The 19,662-nt window shown below is 38.4% G+C and overlaps 1 protein-coding gene across 5 annotated transcripts in view; it reads right to left on the bottom strand.

The window, feature by feature from the left end:
* Positions 1-1,718: 1,718 nt before the first annotated feature.
* The window catches only part of FRS2 (fibroblast growth factor receptor substrate 2), a 111,293-nt gene continuing 93,349 nt past the window's right edge, over positions 1,719-19,662 (bottom strand). For all 5 annotated transcript variants that reach the window (XM_023226538.2, XM_023226539.3, XM_023226537.3 and 2 more), the window contains 5 exons: positions 12,974-13,065; positions 10,935-11,121; positions 10,016-10,174; positions 9,190-9,353; positions 1,719-7,499 (listed from right to left, as the gene is read on the bottom strand). In XM_023226538.2, the coding sequence (XP_023082306.1) occupies positions 6,549-7,499; positions 9,190-9,353; positions 10,016-10,174; positions 10,935-11,121; positions 12,974-13,039 (1,527 nt within the window). In that variant the 5' untranslated portion in view covers positions 13,040-13,065 and the 3' untranslated portion in view covers positions 1,719-6,548. The remainder of the gene's footprint in view (positions 7,500-9,189; positions 9,354-10,015; positions 10,175-10,934; positions 11,122-12,973; positions 13,066-19,662) is intronic.

Genomic DNA, 19,662 nt, shown 5'->3' with positions numbered 1-19,662 from the left:
CCATGCCAGTTGATTCTTGTATTTTTTCATAGTAACAGGTTTTCACCATGTTGCCCAGGCTGGTCTCAAACTTCTGGGCTGAAGTGATCCACCCTCCTCAGCCTCCCAAAGTGTTGGGGTTACAGGAGTGAGCCACCATGCCTAGCCCCCAAATATATTTTAAATCTCAGTGAACTGACACCATCAACCATCTCAGTCACCCAAACCAGACAACTGGGGTCATCTTTGACCCCTCCATTTCTGTCATTCCCCTTATCAATCAGAGGTGTTAATTCTTCCTCCTTTAGGTCCTCTGTTACATTGGTGGCCCTGAATAAACTACACTTTTGATGTTCATGGTTTTATATGAGCCACTGTAATTCAACAAAATAGAACAGAATTGACATTGTGCCAGTTCTGGGCCTAGGCCTCAAGAAAGCCTAGCAGCTTCTACTTTTGTGCTCTTGGGAACCCTAAGCTGCCATGTAAGAAGATGACATGAAGAAAAACCCAAGACGACATGGAGGAAAACTAAGGAGCACAGCTGACAGCTAGAAGTTCCAGACATGACCTAGTGGAACTGGTCCAGCCAGCCCTCAGCTGCTTGAACCATACTAGCTGAGGCACAAAACATGTGAGGAAGCCAGGCCTCCAGACATCATCATATGAGATGAGTCATCTCTGCTGTGCCCTGCACATCCCGATCTATAGCAACTTGAGATATAAAATGATTGCTGCTTTAAGCCACTAAATTTTAGGGTGCTTTGTTGCACAGCAGTAAACAACAGTCCTTTAACAATGCCTTTGAATACGCATTTATCAGATCTGGCTCCATTTCTGAAAAAGCCTCTTAACCAGTCTCCCTGCTTTATTAAAATATCGTAGTTCCAGTTACTTGGGAGGCAGAGCCAGGAGAATGGCATGAACCTGGGAGGCGGAGCTTGCAGTGAGCCGAGACTGCGCCACTGCACTCCATCCAACCTGGGCAACAGAGCGAGACTCTGTCTCAAAAAATAAAAAATAAAAATAAAAATAAAATACTGTGCCCTTCAGATATCCATGTTGTCAGAGTAATCTGTCTAAACTATTATCTTTCTGGTGTTTAAAATCCTTCAAATTCTCTCACCTAAACAAAAGCTCCTATGGATTCTGTGATCTGTTTCTCATTTGTCCTTTCTTCTGTATCCCCCAAGCCTGCCTTTGCTCTCCATGCGCTTAGTCACTTGGAACATCTTGCAACCACTGAATGTCATGATCTTTCTATACCTCTGTGCCTTTGCACATGCCATCCCTTCTCCCTAAGACATCCTCTCTAAGCTACAAAGACTTTAAACAAAACACCTCAGGGATCACCCCCTCCAAGAAGCTTTGCTTGAAAACCTCCACCCCTAGGCTGAGTTGGATGCCCTTCCTTTGTGTCTTTATCATGCCAGTTACATTGATCATTTGGGACATGTCCATCTCCTTCATTGTTTAAATAATTTCCATCTTGACCTGTACTCAACTAAGGCTTTGCAATGTCACTCAGTGGCTAAAAACAGTTTTGAAGTCCCAGAGCTGAGAACCACTATTTGGAATGATCCCACAGATAAAACTGTGAGAGAGCCTGTCAAATAGTTACAATTTCATTTTGATGATATGTTCATTTTGAAAACGGAGGCACTGATATGAGACTAGGAAAGAAAATGTCATGAAGTTTCAAGTAGTATGTGAAATATAAATACAATAAAACTTTAAGTAGATATCCAACCACATGTTTTATTGGGGTTTTATTGCAATCTACTTTCGGCAGTAAGGGGAAAGTGAGCATGAAAAGAACTCCAATCAGACTTTATTCAACAAAGCAGCTTTTCATGAATGCTTCAGGTCAGTGTATGATCAGCTCAGCTTCCAGTATCAACTTGAGTACCTCATCATGGATATTTATGCTAGAATGACAACAGTAAGGCATTGCAAAATCCAAAGTCATCTAATATTAAACCATATTTTACATAATTTGTAGGACAGTATAATACTCTACAATAAGGATTTTAAAAAATGTGTTGCTTAGCCCTTGTTGAACTAAATTCAATTACTAGCTTATTCTAAGTACTCCAGTTAATAAACGTTTGATTGTACTTAAAGAACTCTGACTTCTCCAAAGATAAAAAAATTAGTTGTCTTGACAAAAATTAAGCTTAAAAAGCACATTCACACTTGTCCTTAAAAGCATGTTTACATCATATATGAGAGAACTTTTCATGCCTGATGACATGGCTTATATGCAAAAACAGTCATATGCAAAAGACAGCTAGAGGGCAATTGTCCCATCCCCACTTCCTCCAAAAAGCCACACTCGGCCTCAGTGTAAAAGTTATATTTTATTGCCATGCTACAAAATGTATGAAGTTGGCACTGATAGGGAGAAATAGAGAACAAAGGGTGGGAAGGGATAGAGGGCAAATTATGTTGTTACATATACAAGGTTTTATTTTAATTAACAGTGGTTACGTTTTGCCAATATTAAAAATGCAAACCAAAATTTAAAATGCTGATCTGAAACAGCATTGATACAATTTATGCATAGTACAGTATCACTTATGTCCTTTATTAGAGAAATATGGAATGTTTATAAAAGAAATTAACCATGGGGGTAAAATTCATATTTCATATACAATTTGGCAATGGTAGTCCCACTGTTAGACAATTTTTTATAAAAGAAAAAATTAAAAATCTAATAAGCTACCTTTATACAAAGTTGCTATATTTATGCCTTTACGTAGGAAAAAAACATTTATAATGCAAATGAGGACATACAATCTTACAATATTATACAATGTAATGAAAATAAAACATAACACAAAGTTTGTCCTTTATAAAATGTATATTTTGCATTACTAATGCAAATGTGGCACACTGGTGACTACTGTACTATTAATACCAGTCTGTTTCCATGCTATAATTGTCCAATTGCCATAGAGCTGCAATTATAATGATGCTACAAAAGAACTGTGTTATACCCCCAAAAAATGAGGAAGAAGGGATGGGGAACAGGGATGTAAAGAACAGGAAAGATAGATAGGGGGCTGGTTTGGGCAGAGTATACTGTGGTATGTCATAAAATATTTGTTAATTTTTCCAGCCAAAAACATTTTCTTTACATTCTGTAATTTCGTACCAATGCCTTTATTCAAATTTGGCAAACATCAAGGAAAAGGTAATTAGTACCATATACCTCACACATCAGAAATATGAATGAGATGCCAATACATCAGTTACTTGTGAATGATGTCTCTGATGGTATGTCTACTTCAAGAATATATGTATTTATACACACACACTACACATTGCACAAAACATTTGGGCATTACAGGTTAGGAATAGCACAGGGGGAATTGGGAAGTACTTTTTCATCTGTTAAAACCTTTACCTTGAGGCAAAAATATGGCGGCACATTGTTGGGAAATTATGAAAACATAAGGCCCCTGTCCCATTTTTAATAGAACATTATTGAGGTACATTTTTATATGCTGTGCCACAGTTTTGGGGAGGGGAAGGAGATTAACAAACACTAGCTTGACTTGTTCTATTTATAACATTGAACGGTGGAGAGGGTCAACATTAGTATCTATAAAAACAAAGATTGCTTGGCAAATTTTCCTAAGTCCCAGATGTGATGTATTCTGGATACACTGGGAAGTGAAAAGCTTTTTGCTGAATCTTCAAGAGTAAAGTGCATATCTCATCACTCCACAGCAGCAGTAAATAAAAGGAACTATTTGCCAGTCTTCCTGGAGGGAGGGAAGGCACCATATTTTCATTTTTAAAATAAGATGAAACTGGGAAATAAAACATACTAAGAAAAAACACAGGTAATACCAATATCAGTTTCCAACCCTGGCATGGGATAGATGCTGTTATGATTTATATGGATAAAACAGTATTCTATTTGGAGGGAAAACATTAACAATGATTATATTTCCAAAACCAAAAAGAAGGATCACATGGTCTACCAACAGAATTATCTAAAATTAGATCTGCCTCAGAAAATCTGAGATATATGGCCATAATTATATGCTAATAAAATATTAATATTTCATTCTAAAATGCACCTAGTAATAGGTACATCCTTCCAGGACACAGCTTAATGCCCATTACTAAACTACTGCAAAGGACAAGTAGTATTCTAAATTACCTTTTATTAAATAGGAACACAAGTGATTTCTAGAAGACATCTAGAAATTAACACCAGTTGTATATATCTTCCTAATACTCTTATAGTACCTAAAATCAAATTCTTAGCAAATTGGTCCCATTTTCATTTTTAAAGCACACAGTATTTAAAGCATAAACTGTAATGATTATATTGGAGTTATCTAAAAAAATAAAAACTAATTAGAATCCGGAGGAAACAATGAAAAGGATGACGGAAAGAATAAAGTATCCAACCTCCAAAATGAATAAATAGATCAGCCCTTTCATTTGGAGATTAATGTTCTGCCTTGACTGGTTGTTTCAGAAAAAACTATGTGCATTGGTTCCATCATAATTCTTATTCCACATTACAAAAACTATTACATAAATTTGGCACAATTAGCAATTTACTCAGAAGAAAGTATAGTGGAACAATGTATTAAAAACGGAACCTGCATCACGGAAACTGCACACCTATACCACTGCTCTCTTTTAAGGGAACAGTGAACACTTTAATAAGCACCAAGTTCACAGGGGAACAAAAGGGGGGAAAGAAAATTCTGCTATGCACATAGAATGATAAAATACACTGATATTGATTTATAATAAAGACACTAAAATGGCACTGAAAACGATAAAGACACCTTTAATAATTTATTTTCTTTATAATGATCCCACTCTACTGTTCTCCTAATCCATCACTGTCCTATGATTTGGTTATTTACTGAATAGGTTGGATGCTAATATGACTAAAACTTTTTCATGCTAAATTAACCTTAGTTATATCTGGTAGATCCAGATCATAATCTCAAACTTCCTCATATTTAGAGAAAATAGTAAAATATTTTGCAAGGTTACCTAACCTTCTTCCTCTCTACCTTCTCTCATATTCTCTAGTGTTTAGAAAATTGGAACATCTTTTGATTTTCCAAGAGTTTGACATATGGAGACTCTTCAGTTTATATAAACTTTAATTCATTTTAAATCCTAAATTATAATACAATCTCATTGCTACAAGACTTCCACTGTACCTGCTATGCTGGCAACAATATTAGTATTTCATGGAAATCAAAGGATAATCAAAGATCCAGCTACAAGTAAAAGGACAGCAGAGCTGAGGAACACTAGAGTGGGCAGAGTACAACTGCAGCGTGTAGCTGGGGGAATAACTGCTAAAGTGCTGGGGAAGAGTGCCCACAGAGAAAACACGGTACACCTTGAGGGAACTTTGCATATTAAAAGTATCTTCCTTTTATTCTCAGTTGCTAAAGAGATCACCTGTGGACACAAGTAAATTTAGAAGTGAGAGAATGTTTTTATCAACTTGAAAAGTAAACAGCATATAAATAAATACTGGACAAGGGCAACCCTGTTATAGAATAACAGTAAGTTCCAAATGAACCTTCAAAACCATAATTTGACAAAAATGCAAACTAAACAACAATGAACACATAATGCAATTTCAAAACTATATACAATCTCAAACATTTTAAATTGAAAAGGACGTAAGGCAACAAAATAAGACATCCCAAACACCAAAGAAAAAACTGAAGATAAATGGAAACCTAATGGCACAAATGCCTCCAGAAAACAATGTTTTGTCAATAATCTATAGGAGAAAAACTTTCAAGAGATTGTGGTTCAGATTTTCAAATGTTTTTGGGGAAAGTGACCTGAGACTGATTCTTGAGCCTATTATAATTCTGAGTAAGATATGTGGACATGCCCTTCAAATGACATCATGAGATGAGTAAATAGAAAATCTTGTCTCCTTCTTGCCTTTCAGTGCACCAACAGCAAACCATACTCGTGGACACAGGCTGCTTTCTAGTAACACTGAAGGCAAAGGAGCTGACTGGTATAAGAGGAGGTGTGGTACTTGTTTCCTTAACATATGTTTTGGCTCAAGTAAAAAAGCCTTTAATTAATGAAATAAAGGATTCCTCATGTTACATGCTGGAGGCCACATACTGTGAACACTGAATCTACGAGCATTACTTTCAAAGCCTATAGTTATCTGTTAGCAATGCACATTGTCAAGAGGCTTTATAAAAAGTTTTAAAAGCCAACTATGACTTAGACATGAAAGATACGTGTTAAGTCCAGAATATTGATAAAAATCAACCAGCATGTCATTCACTTCAACTCTCATTTTAAATAGGCACTGTGAAAACAGGAATGCTGCTGTACAACGAGTAGTATATAATGAAATTAGTGTTCTTTAAGGAGTACCTGCTCTACATTAATTCCCTTTAGTTAAAGATGCACATGAAATACTCAGAAAAAAATTTTATCAGTCTATAAAAGGAGTTAGTATTTAGAAATGAAAATGAAGCACTTGCATCTTCATTTTTAAAAACTTCACAAAGGTGCAAACAACATAATGCTTTCCAGGCTCACATGGGCAGATCAGTACTATTGTGTCTAGTTTTCCTAGATGTACCATCATCTCGTGGCAGTGCTTTCTGCAAATTTGACATAGCAGCAGTTCTCTCGATGTCTATCACGGCATACAGCTCTGTGCGCCTGGTAGGGGTTTGTGGAAGGGGAGTCGTAGGCGTTTTTGGAGTCTGAGGGTTGTCCGAGTCACTGCCACCTTCCAAGTCAACCTGTATGTAATTAAGCTGCCTGTGTTCTAAACTTGGGCGTCTGATATCAAAGTTAAAGACTGTAGGCGTACAGTCCCGACGCCTTGAATATTCTATTTTGTGAGCACTTGCCGGCACTGTTACATTCTCTGTATTTACATAGTTATGCATTGGATCTAGATTATTATGGTAGCCATTTAGAGATGGGGTCTTTGGTCCTAAATTGTCATCTTCATCCCTACTTAGCTTGCGGGCTTCCCAAACAGGAGGCAAAGATGGTAGATTTTCATAGTTTAATAATGCAGTTCTTCTCTGAGCTGAGTTGTTGATATTCTGGGTATCTGAGGTACTGGTGGATGTCAGACGACCTCTCCTGACCCCTGAGGCACTAGGGATAGATAGCCCATTTATATTTTCATACACCAGTTTGTTAACAGAGGGTGCATCTCTTCGTTCATCACTGTCATAGCCAGTGTCCCATTCTGTGTTATTTGCTCCACTTCCACTAACTTGATCTCTTCCAAGTTGCTCCAATTTCTCTTTTTCCATTAATTGCTTTTGAACAGGGGTTGGCCCTAAAACAAATTTGACTCCTTCAGGTTCAAGAAGAATCTGAGGATCCCTGTCCTCAATACTACTTGGTTCTTCTTTTGGTGTGTTGCTTTCAGCATTAGAAACCCTCGCCTCCAATGGAACATGCACACTTGTGCGGTTTTTCCGCTCTTCTTGCACACCTGTAGTGTTGACATAGGTATGTACCTAAAACAAAACAGAAAGTGAATTAGTTAACTTACTTAAAAAAACAAAACTGAAAAAAAGCCTGACCACATCAGTTAATTTTATTAACTTTCTCAAATGTACTCTTACTTCAAAACTTTTGCAACTATTTTTTTATTAATAGAAAGGTAGAGAGAAGAAATGTAGAAATGTCTTCCTAATTTGATAAAAGAATAATGACTTTAAAATAACATGCAGGCTGGGTGTGGTGGCCCACGCCTGTAATCCCAGCACTCTGGGACACTGAAGCGGGTGGATCACTTGAGGTTAGGAGTTCGAGACCAGCCTGGCCAACATGGTGAAACCCCGTCCCTACCAAAAATACAAAAATTAGCTGGGCATGGTGGTGAGCGCCTGTAATCCCAGCTACTCTGGAGGCCGAGGCACGCAAATCACTTGAACTCGGGAGGCAGAGGTTGCAGTGAGCCGAGATTGCACCACTACATATCAGCCTGGGCACAGAGTGAAGCTTCATCTCAAAAAATAAAATAACATGCAGCATTATATTTGATTGTTAAACATGATAATTATGCAAAAAATAAAAATCAGGAACAAAATAGGGCTTATCATTTTGCTGCTGTTGTAGAGGTTCTCAAAACATTAAAATATGATCCAGAAATAAATAACAACTTTGAAAAGAGATAAATTTATCCTTATTTACTGATGATCTGACTATATAAGATAAACTCTACTAGATTTAATCAGAGTTCTGTAAAATGCATAGATATAAAATAAATGCCACCTAGTAAGAAATTATCACTATTTAGAAAAGCTTAATGGTATTTTGGGAAGATAATATAAAAATATTTAGAAGGGCCGGGGGCAGTGGCTCACGCCTGTAATCTCAACACTTTGGGAGGCTGGAGCAGGAGGCTGGAGCAGGTGGATCACTTGAGGTCAGGAGTTCAAAACCAGCCTGGCCAACATAGTGAAACCCTGTCTCTACTAAAAATACGAAACAATTAGCCGGGTGTGGTGGCCTGTGCCTGTAATCCCAGCTACCTGGGAGGCTGAGGCAGAAGAACTGCTTGAACCCGGGAGGTGGAGATTGCAGTGAGCTGAGATCACGCCACTGCACTCCAGCTTGCGCGACACATAAAGAGTCACATAATTACGGTAAATAATATAAGAACTCATTATGTACAGAACACAAAGAAACTGATTTTAAAAACACTAAAAACTTTTTAATATGACATATGGTTTACAAAACATAAGTATAACTAATTAATACAGAGGTTCCAACCAGATACTTCATTCCACACATGAAAACTAGAATAGTCGGGAACACTAAATAACTCTGTAACATTAACAGCAAAATCTACCTTCCTACTAGTAGTTCACTGACTATAATGGCTAAAATATGAAAAGCAGAATAAACTCTTAATCCACTGGACATTCTTATAATGGGAACTGACCATTAGTTATGCCTTTCTTAATCTATAGATGTACCTCTTCTGTGAACCCACAAGCTACTGTAATGCTAAGTTTCCCTGAATGCCCGCATATATTTGAGCATAAGCCAGCAAATATATGCTATTTCCTCTGATTGTTCACTACAAAAGTAATTTACAAACAGATAAACTTCAAGCTGAATAAAATCGTCTAGTTTTAGCACAGTGATACCCTGACTCTGAACAATCATTATTGCTGTTACACTGTAGCATATGCTTACTTGTTCCTCAGCCACAAGCAAAGGATGTGTAGATTCTTCCCCTACTGAAGGCAGGCGAGCACTTCCCACAGAAGGATGTCTGCTTGAAGGATGGGATGAAGCATCTCCAAATGAGGGATATCGGGGATATCCATTAGGTAAGCTCTGAGCAGCAAATCCTGGAGCTGAGTTTTTGTTTATTGGTTTAAGGAAAAGGGGGGCGGGGGCAGAGAGAATAAAAACGATTAAGAATCGAATCTGTACTGAGAGGATTATAAGAGGTCTTTCTGCCAAGACAGCAGAAATCAGAGCACAAATAGTATTACTCCCACTCCATATTTTAGATAATATGAAATACTGCATGTTTTCATTTTTAAAATATTTGAAGTACATAGAACTACAGCTTTTTTTTTTTTTTGAGATGGAGTCTCACTCTGTCGCCCAGGCTGGAGTGCAGTGGCACAATCTCGGCTCACTGCAAGCTCCACCTCCCGGGTTCATGCCATTCTCCTGCCTCAGCCTCCCGAGTAGCTGGGACTACAGGCATCTGTCGCCATGCCCGGCTAATTTTTTTGTATTTTTTTAGTAGAGATGGGGTTTCACTGTGTTAGCCAGGATGGTCTCGATCTCCTGACCTTGTGATCCACCCACCTCAGCCTCCCAAAGTGCTGGGATTACAGGCGTGAACCACCGTGCCCGACCTATAGCTGTTTTTAAAAACTGACAACCATTATACTTCTGTTATCCAACGGTGATTTATAGTGTGTTATTGACTAAATATCCATAATCTGTATCTTACAACTAAATGTCTGTTATTCAAAATGTGAGAGGGAAAATGGGTACCTACTTGTAGGTGTTCGAGGTGTTCTAGGGACTTCCAATTCTGTCTGATGATTATTCCTTTCTACAACTGGCTCTTCCACCACATTTATACTATTATTTTGCATAATCTCTTGCAACATGTTAAATAATTCTTCTGCACGGGCACACTTAAAGGCAAAGATTCCTACAAATATAAACCAAAAGGGAAAAATAGTTAACATACCTTTGGAAAAACTATGGGAACATTTGACAAAGAGCAGAATTGCAACGTAAGCATTCTATGTGCCAAGAGTAAGAAATCCCTTTAAAATAAATATCTGATAAATTAATGGTTATTCCCTGTTTCAAAACAAGCCCCCGCCAAAAGTTCACAGAATAATTTTCATTTGTCTAAGGGAGATGGCCCAAAACAAAGCTGATGAAATCAAGACCTGCACACTTAAGGCTTGTCTGTTTCTAAACAGCAGGGGGAGCCCAACTCACTACTCCAAGGTGATCATTTGCCATGTAACAGGCCCCTTGGAAAGTCCCTAGGTGTTTTCCAATTGTTATCTTGTTTAATTATTACAGTAATTATAAGATAGGTATTACCATTTCCCTTTTATAGAGAAGAAATTTAACATTCAACAGAAGTCCTGTAACTTGTCAAGGCCATTCAAGTAATAGGTAGTAAAAAAAATCAATGATAAAGACATTTAGTCTAAAATTTAGCAGGCCCAATCATTTACTGAAAAATCTTAAAGGTAACACGAGCCAAAATTTCTCACATAGACAATGTGCTTAATAAACACTTGATAAATGAATACATAGTGTACTATATCTTTTCTTAACAATCTGTTTATTTTGGGATTTTCATAAGAAAAATATTAATCTTTGTATACAGAATAGCTGAAAGAACAATATTTCAAATATAATAATTGGAAAAAAAAAAACAAAGATTCTACCTTGTCCAGTTTGACACCTTCGACCACTTTCAAAAGAAAAGAGATTCGAGTCATAGCCATAGCGTCGCAGGCAGAGGTAGTGCCATTTTACTGAGTCACGTTTGCGGGTGTATAAAATCAGTTCTGTGTCTGTAAGTTCCATTATGCCAGAACCTAACTCATTCCCATCATCATCCACATTAATGACCTAAAAAAAAAAAAAGAAGGTGACAGTCATGCAAATATTTCATCAATTCGTCAGGAAAACACATTGTTGCTAATCAGTTATTTGTAATTTGTTAGTTCATTCATCAACCAATGTGTGTGTCAGGCATGGACTATGTAGCAGTCTAACACCCAGTTCAGATCTGTAAGAAAATTACATTTCCACTGGGGAAACAAAACATACAAACACAAAGTCAATCATACACAAAACAGTGTATGATTAATTGACAAATGAATGCAACAGAGGCTGCAGAAGGCAGGAAATGTGGTCTAAGGTTGTTGAGACACCTTCATGTAAGAGGAGGAGGGCCTTTAGCTGGACCACCAGTATAAATAAATTGACACAGAAAATAAAATCAGAGGGGAAATCTAGTGGGTCAGGAGATAAAGGGGACATCATAAAAACACAATGTTAAAGCAGAACAAAAAAGTACCTTTCAAAGAGACCAAAATAGATTGGCACAGAGTTCATATAAGGAAAGGTTTAGTACTGCTGAGCTTCAGAAAACATCCAAAGACTAGAGCAGTAGATAACATTTAGGGAGAAGTTACTATTCCCCGGGAGTGGGAGAAGAGCTTTACATGTATTTTTCTCATTTAACCCTCATAACAATCCTAGACTACACTGTACAAAAATGGAACTAACACTCAGTAATAATGTAACCCGCCCAAGGTCACAAAGCTTATAAAGTAACAGACTTACACCTAGGTTTGTGTGATCAAGGCTACTCTTTTTTTTTTCTTTTTTGAGACAGAGTCTCGCTCTGTCGCCCAGGCTGGAGTGCAGTGGCCGGATCTCGGCTCACTGCAAGCTCCACCTTCCGGGTTTACGCCATTCTCCTGCCTCAGCCTCCCGAGTAGCTGGGACTATAGGCACCCGCCACCTCGCCGGGCTAGTTTTTTTGCATTTTTTAGTAGAGACGGGGTTTCACCGTGTTAGCCAGGATGGTCTCGATCTCCTGACCTCGTGATCCGCCCGTCTCGGCCTCCCAAAGTGCTGGGACTACAGGCTGTTTTGTATCTGATAATATGACCTCGATCTGTTACAAAGAGTAGCCTTTAACACAAAACAGCTATAGGAGCATTTAGCCTATAGGTAAAATAACACCACAGAAGTTTTAGCAAACAGGTTAGTAAATGATGAAAGAAGATTAATTTGATGGTGACTACAGGATGAATCAGAGGGTGGCTTGAGGTAGAGTCCAGTTAAGAAATCCCACAGGCACGCATTAAAATAATAACTGAAAGATAGTGATGAGATTGAAAAGGCACCCTGTAAAACGGCATTTTAAAAACAGTGTTACCACAACAGTGTGGCTAATTAGATACAGAGGACCAAAGGAAAACTAAAAAAAAAAATTCCATACTGTAAGAAAATGTTGTCATTGTTTATTAAATCAAGAAAAACAGGGTGGAAAGAAAGGGAAATAGAAGGGTTTGGTGATAAATGCCAGGAATAAGAATTTTTTTTTTTTTTTTGAGACAGAGTCTCGCTCTGTCTCCCGGGCTGGAGTGCAGTGGCATGATCTCGGCTCACTGCAAGCTCCGCCTCCCGGGTTCACACCATTCTCCTGCCTCAGCCTCCCGAGTAGCTGAGACTACAGGTGCCCGCCACTATGCCCAGCTAATTTTTTTTGTATTTTTAGTAGAGACGGGTTTGCACCATGTTGCCCAGGATGGTCTCTATCTCCTGACCTCGTGATCCGCCCGTCTCGGCCTTCCAAAGTGCTGGGATTACAGGTGTGAGTCACCTCACCCGGCCTAAGATATGTTAAGTGAAATAAAAGAACACCCAGCTAGGCAGTAAGATATATAACTCAACCAGTTTTACTGACCTTAAACTTGTTCCGATGGTTATCTGGGACAGTGTCTTTATCTGGACAGCTACAACAGCTACCCATGGCTTCTTCAGAAGACCATGTGTGCACTACATGAAAAATAATTTGGAAAATGTATTAGAGGAAGGATACAAAAACTGTAAACAGAAAAAGACTTTAGAAATAATCTAACACAAACATTGTTCTGATGCAGAAAATTAAGTCCAACAAGGTATATGGCTGCAGCTAGATTTTATACAGCTAGCTAGTTGATTTTACTAATAATGAGAATACATTTTGTGAGGCATTAATACTGTCACACAAATCTCAAATTTCTAGTTAAATTTGCAAAGGTCACCTATTCTAAAATCATCTAAAAAACAAACCAACTTAAGGTCTCATATATATTACTTAAATAATTAACTTGTGTTCAAGAGTTAATGAAATTCACCCTTTGTGGCTTATCAGGAATTTCATGTCCTTCTTTAAAGAGAGAGAGAGAGAAATAGAGAGACAGAGACAGAGACAGACAGGCAGGCAGGCAGGCATTATGTTGCCCAACGCTGGGCTCAAACTCCTGGGCTCAAGTGATCCTCCCACCTCAGCCTCCTGGGTAGCTGGGACTACAGGACTGCCAGGCCTGGCTTGTTCTTCTTTAAATAAAAAATCACCAAAGGGATGGTAAACTTCTGGCTTGGCAGGTATTTTGACTGTTGTTACTCATTGTAGTATCTTTTATGTCTCCACAAGACAAGAGTTCATTGGTAATTAAAACAAAATCAAATTTTGAATAGTTCATTGGTAAGGGGGAAAGATAACTTAAAATTAAGCAGTAAAGTAACATGCAGAATACTGGCAAAACTGATACAGCATGTCTATTTAATACTTCTTTCCCATAGAAGGAGAGAGAAGTGGTTATACACCTGACATTGAGTGTTTAAGAACACTCCAACTGAACAGACAAAGAAAATGCCAAAGCATCACTGACAAGTAAGGGAAATAATCAGATAGAATATGACAATATATGAAAAAAGGAGGAGGGAAGGAAGCACAGAAGCTACAAAACATTACAAACATAAATTTGATTGAAGCTTGTTGAAAATTATTCAGTGGCTCTCTACTATCTTCAGTTTAACAGTATAAACTCTTCCAATCAGATGCAAGGTGATCCCTGTCTAGAGATCCAGTCTAGACTCTCCCTGCTCTGTTTCAAGCTCTATTCTTAGTCCGGTCAGAATAAACAAAGTGTGGTTTCCCCAGAGCATCTTGGTCTCTCACATCCTTCCAAGCTGCTCCCTTTCTGCTTCTTTCCTTTCTCAAGATTCAACTCAAAGTGCAGTTCCTCTAGGATGCTTTCCCTGACTCCAAGCAACTAGGCAAGTTATACTTATTATGTATGACCGTCATGCATATGCTACCCCAAAGCACCCTGGGCTTCCCAGTATCATAGCATCTATCACACTTTGTACTGAGTAGAAATTGTGGCTAGTGTTTGTTTATCTGTCTTCTTTCCTTCATTGTGAGCCCCCTGCTAGCAGGGACGAACCATACTCATTTTTACATTCCTAGTACCTAACACAATACCTAGCATATAGTAGGTGCTGTAGGACCTTTGTGATTTAAATGGATTGTATTAAACAAATGTGAAGGATCCCTAGCAGGTTTAAGTATTAAAAAGATGAAAAAGTGTACTAGTGTATATGATAACATATAATAGTAAAGTTAATTAAGACTCATGATATTTGGTATTTTTGCTTTAACTAACATGCCAGCTAGGTATCATAGTACAAGGACACGTAAGTCACCATCTTTGTCTTTGAAGAGCTGTGAGTGTCATGGGGGTGGTGGGGTGGGGGAGAGAGAGAGAAGTAAATAGATAATGCACTGTGATAAACCTTATATTAGGATATGAGCAAAGTACTGTGGGCACAGGAAAGGGAGCAACTAACTTTCTGGGTTAGGCAGGGAAGGAAGCACTATTTGAGCTGAGATTTAAAAGAAGGGTAGAAACAATGTGCTAAGCAAAATAAAGAGAAATAAGCACCTGAGACAGACAAAAGTCATGAAATGTCATACCACATTCAGGAGAAAGTGAGGTGTTCAGTAAGACTGGACTACAGGGTAGACTGGAAGACAAATGGGGCCCAACCATGAAGCAGCCTGAGTAAGTTAGGGACATGTTCCCTAGATTTGAGACTTGATCTTCCAATGAACTTGAAGCTAGCCTGCCTCTAGCATTCCCACAATAGAATGGCATAAACTCTATCATGGCCTTTATCACACTCTGTTGCAATGTTTATCTTTCTGCACCATCCACTTTGCTGTGATCTCTTTAAAGATAGGAAATCTTGCCTTGCTCATTTTCCAGGGCACTAAGCATACCAACTGACATGGCACATATACATTTTTTGAGATGGAGTTTTGCTCTTGTTGCCCAGGCTGAAGTGCTATGGTGTGACCTTGGCTCACTGCAATCTCTGCCACCCGGGTTCAAGAGATTCTCCTGCCTCAGACGTGGCACATATTCTATAAAGATTTAATTTTTTAAAAAAGTAAATGTTTAATATTAATAAATTATAGGATGAGTAATATAAAAAATTTTAAGGGATAATTGATACAGACATTTTTTAAAAGTCTTCTTGAAATTACATATTCATTCTCCCCAACGTCCTTGTGAAATATAAAGAGCTAAAAGATTACTACAGTACGGCTTTTGCCTCAAAAGATGATCCTCCAAAAGAATGTTTTTCAACTTTTTTTTTCTCAAAAGGAGCAGGAAAATCATCCTTCCACTTCGCATCTTCATAAGCTACCTGTCAAGGTAGAACCTCTCATGCTGGCAGGGATATACAGTCATGAGCCACATAACAATGTTTGGTTGGCTACAGACTACATATATGACAGTGGTTCCCTAAGATTACAAGGGAGCTGAAAAATTCCTCTCACCTACTGACACTATAGCTATCACAGCATCACAGTGCAACACATTATTCATGTGTTTGAGATAATGCTGGTATAAAAAAAAAACCTACTGCACTGCCAGTGTATAAAAGTATAGCACATTCAGTTATGTACAGTATGTAATACTTGATAATGATAAATGACTATGTAATTGGTTTATTTATTTACTATACTATATATCTATTATTTCAGAGTATACTCCTTCTACTTATTAAAAATAAAATTAACTGTAAAACAGCCTCAGGCAAGTCCTTCAGGAGGTATTCCAGAAGAAGGTGCAGTTTTCCTAGGAGATGACAGCTCCACGTTATTGCCCCTGAAGACTTTCCAGTGCGACAAGATGTAGAAGCAGAAGACAGTGATATGGATGATTCTGACCCTGTATAGGCTCATGCTAATGTGTATATTTGTGTCTTTGTCTTAGTTTTTCACAGAAGTTTTAAAGGTTAAAAAAATTAAAAATTTTAAAACAGAAAAAAGGATAAAAAGAAAAAATACTTTTGTACAGTTGTAGAACGTATGTGTTTTAAGCTAAGTATTATTACAAGAGAGTCAAAAAGTTTCAAAAAATTAAAAAGTTGATAAAGTAAAAAAGTTATAGTAAGCTAATTTATTATTGAAGAAAAAAAATTTTAAACAGTGTAGCCTAAGTGTACAGTTTTATAAAGTCTACAGCAGTGTACAATAACATTCTAGGCCTTCACATTCACTTACCACCCACTAACCAACTCACCCAAGAGCAACTTCCAGTTCTGTAACCTCCATTCATGGGAAGTGCCTTGTACAGGTGTACCATTTTTTCTCTTTTATAGTTTTCTTACTGTACCTTCTCTATGCTTAGAAATGCAGATACTTACCATTGTGCTACAACTGCCTATAGTATTCAGTACAGTAATGTTGCTCAGATTTATAGAGTAGGAGCTACAGACTATACCATATATCCTAGGTGTAGAGTAGGCTATACCATCTAGGTTTGTGTAAGTACACTCTATGACATTTGTGCAGTGACAAAAGTGTCTAATGACACATTTCTCAGAATGTACCTCCACCACTATGTGATACATGATTTATATATTAGTGGTAGTGCAACCTACTTGGGGACTGTATCCACACTAAATGCTTGAGTTCAATACAACAATTAATGAAATGTCTAATATGTGATACGAAAGCCTTGTATGTCATGCCAAAGAGAAAGGAATTTATCCTACACATGATGGAAAACTACTGATGTATTTTAAGTAGAAAAGTGAGATGGTCAGAAGTGCATTTTAAATATAACCATATGTACGATAAATTTAAGTAGGAGTTTAGATCAGAGGAAAGGAAATCAGTTTGGGATTATTAAAAAATGAAATACGATAAAAACCTAAAATAAGAGCAGCAATGGTAGGAATGAAGAAGAGAATAATAAATTTAAGGAACATTTAAGAGGAAAAGTCAGTAGCACCAATAACTGACTTGATATAATGGAAAAAAGCAGCAGCTTCCAGCATGGCAGATGAAGGGTGCTGGGGTTCTATTACCTGAGATACAAAAAACTATAGTCTTCAAGAGGAAGTGATAATGATTTGTTCAGATATGTTCAACTGAGAGCCCAGGGAATGGCCAAGTGCAATAGTTAAGTATATGAGTATGTGTTTGAGGGAGAAGGTAAAACATTAGAACACATGTAGCATTTTAACTCTTGAACACTAGCTCAAGGATAGTATGAAGACTGGTCTGTGGTTGAAATTCTGGGAAAATACAAATGTGTTTAAATACAGGAGTAGAGAGAAGCCAGTGAAGGGAAAAAAAAAAAAAAAAACGATCAGAATAGTACAAACTAAGTAAGCATCAAGCAGGAGAGCACCATCCATGGCAGAGACAGACGCCAAACTGCAACGAGCAAGTGGAAGATAAAGAGGTAGCTCCTAGAGGATGGAAACTGGTCTTTCAAGAACTGGTTGAGAAAATAAAGAATAGAGAAGGCTAGGGTGTGAATATATTCAAAAAAGGATGTATTACTTGAGTTATGTATTTTAAGATGACATAGATTTATGCAGGCTTATAATCAGTAGGTCAAGAAAGTTTAAAAACATAGGAAAAACAAAGAAAAGAGAAGGGCTAATTGATGGATCAAAACAGAGGGGGATACTAGAGATGAGTTCCAGGGCCCAGATTGAGAGGTTTACCCAGAGAGGGAGGAATGCTTCATCCTCTGAGGAGAGAGGAAAGACATAAGGGTGGGTGGAATATAAAAAAGAGACTGAAGTAGATAACATTTATCACCCTACATTTCTTCTGTAAAAGAGAAGGCAAGGCTTGCAGAATGAGGGACTTGAGAATGTCAGGATTAGTCACCGAGGAGCTACCCAAGCAAAGAGAGTAGGATTATTAAGTAGGCTGAGATGAGAGCTCAGCAGAGGCTGCAGAGGCAAGATTACGCTGTTTTGCTAGCTGTGCTCAGCAGTCCACAGGATAGACAGTTCAACTGACCCAGGGTCAGAGGGTAAGAGGGCGAGGTTACTAAAGGATGTTGGCAATACCGGGGTTTGAAGTGACAGATCATCACATCCAGTCAGGAAAGAAGTAAAGAAAGAAGAGCGCTAACAAAATAGAAAATGGGGCAAAGACTCAAAACAAAACAAAACAAAACAAAACAAAAAAACAGGTGACCTCAGTAAGGCTAAAGAATAGGCTTAGCGGCCGGGCGCGGTGGCTCAAGCCTGTAATCCCAGCACTTTGGGAGGCCGAGACGGGCGGATCACGAGGTCAGCAGATCGAGACCATCCTGGCTAATGCAGTGACACCCCGTCTCTACTAAAAAAAATACAAAAAACTAGCCAGGTGAGGTGGTGGGTGCCTGTAGTCCCAGCTACTCGGGAGGCTGAGGCAGGAGAATGGCGTGAACCCAGGAGGCGGAGCTTGCAGTGAGCTGAGATCCGGCCACTGCACTCCAGCCCGAGTGACAGAGCGAGACTCCATCTCAAAAAAAAAAAAAAAAAGAACAGGCTTAGCGTGAGTGTGGGATAGTTACAGCTGGAACACAGGCAGTTGTGGCCAATCTTCCAATTCCTGAAAGGAGACTTCTTTAATGTGAAGTTTTCATCCACATCTCTGATTCTTTCTCCTAAACCACAAACTCTTAGGCAAGCAAGGGAAAAGGCTAGATACTAGATATTCTGCATTTATGACCATCAGATTAATATTTGAAGACTACATCTGAGCTATGTGACACCTAATAATATGCACTAATATTGTAAACACTTGAGGAACAACCATGTGATCTTATTTGCATACACTCCTCCAAGTTCGTAACTCAGCAAAAACACAAATGATTTTATTATGCTCCCTCAAGACAGCAACATACAAAAGTAAGTAGGGTACATTTAAAAACAAAAGGTAGGCGGGTGTGGTGGCTCATGCCTGTAATCCCAACACTTTGGGAGGCTGAGGTGGGAGGACTGCTTAATTAAGTCCATGAGTTCAAGACCAGCCTGGGAAACACAGTGAGACTCTGTCTCTATAAAAAATAGAAAATTAGCTGAGCATAGTGGCACACACCTGTAGTCCCAGCTACTCGGGAGGTTGAAGTGGAAGGATCATTTAAGGGAGGTTGAGGTGGAAGGATCATTTAAGCCCAGGTGGTCGAGGCTGCAGTGAGCTATGATCATGCCACTGCACTCCAAGCCTGGGCGAGGGAGCAAGACTCTGTCTCAGAAACTAAACTAAACTAAACTAAACTAAACTAAACTAAACTAAACTAA

Source organism: Piliocolobus tephrosceles, chromosome 10, assembly GCF_002776525.5.
Source record: "Piliocolobus tephrosceles isolate RC106 chromosome 10, ASM277652v3, whole genome shotgun sequence".
NCBI lineage: Eukaryota > Metazoa > Chordata > Mammalia > Primates > Cercopithecidae > Piliocolobus > Piliocolobus tephrosceles.
Note: the sequence above shows the minus strand (reverse complement) of the source record. Positions and strands in the feature narration are given on the sequence as shown.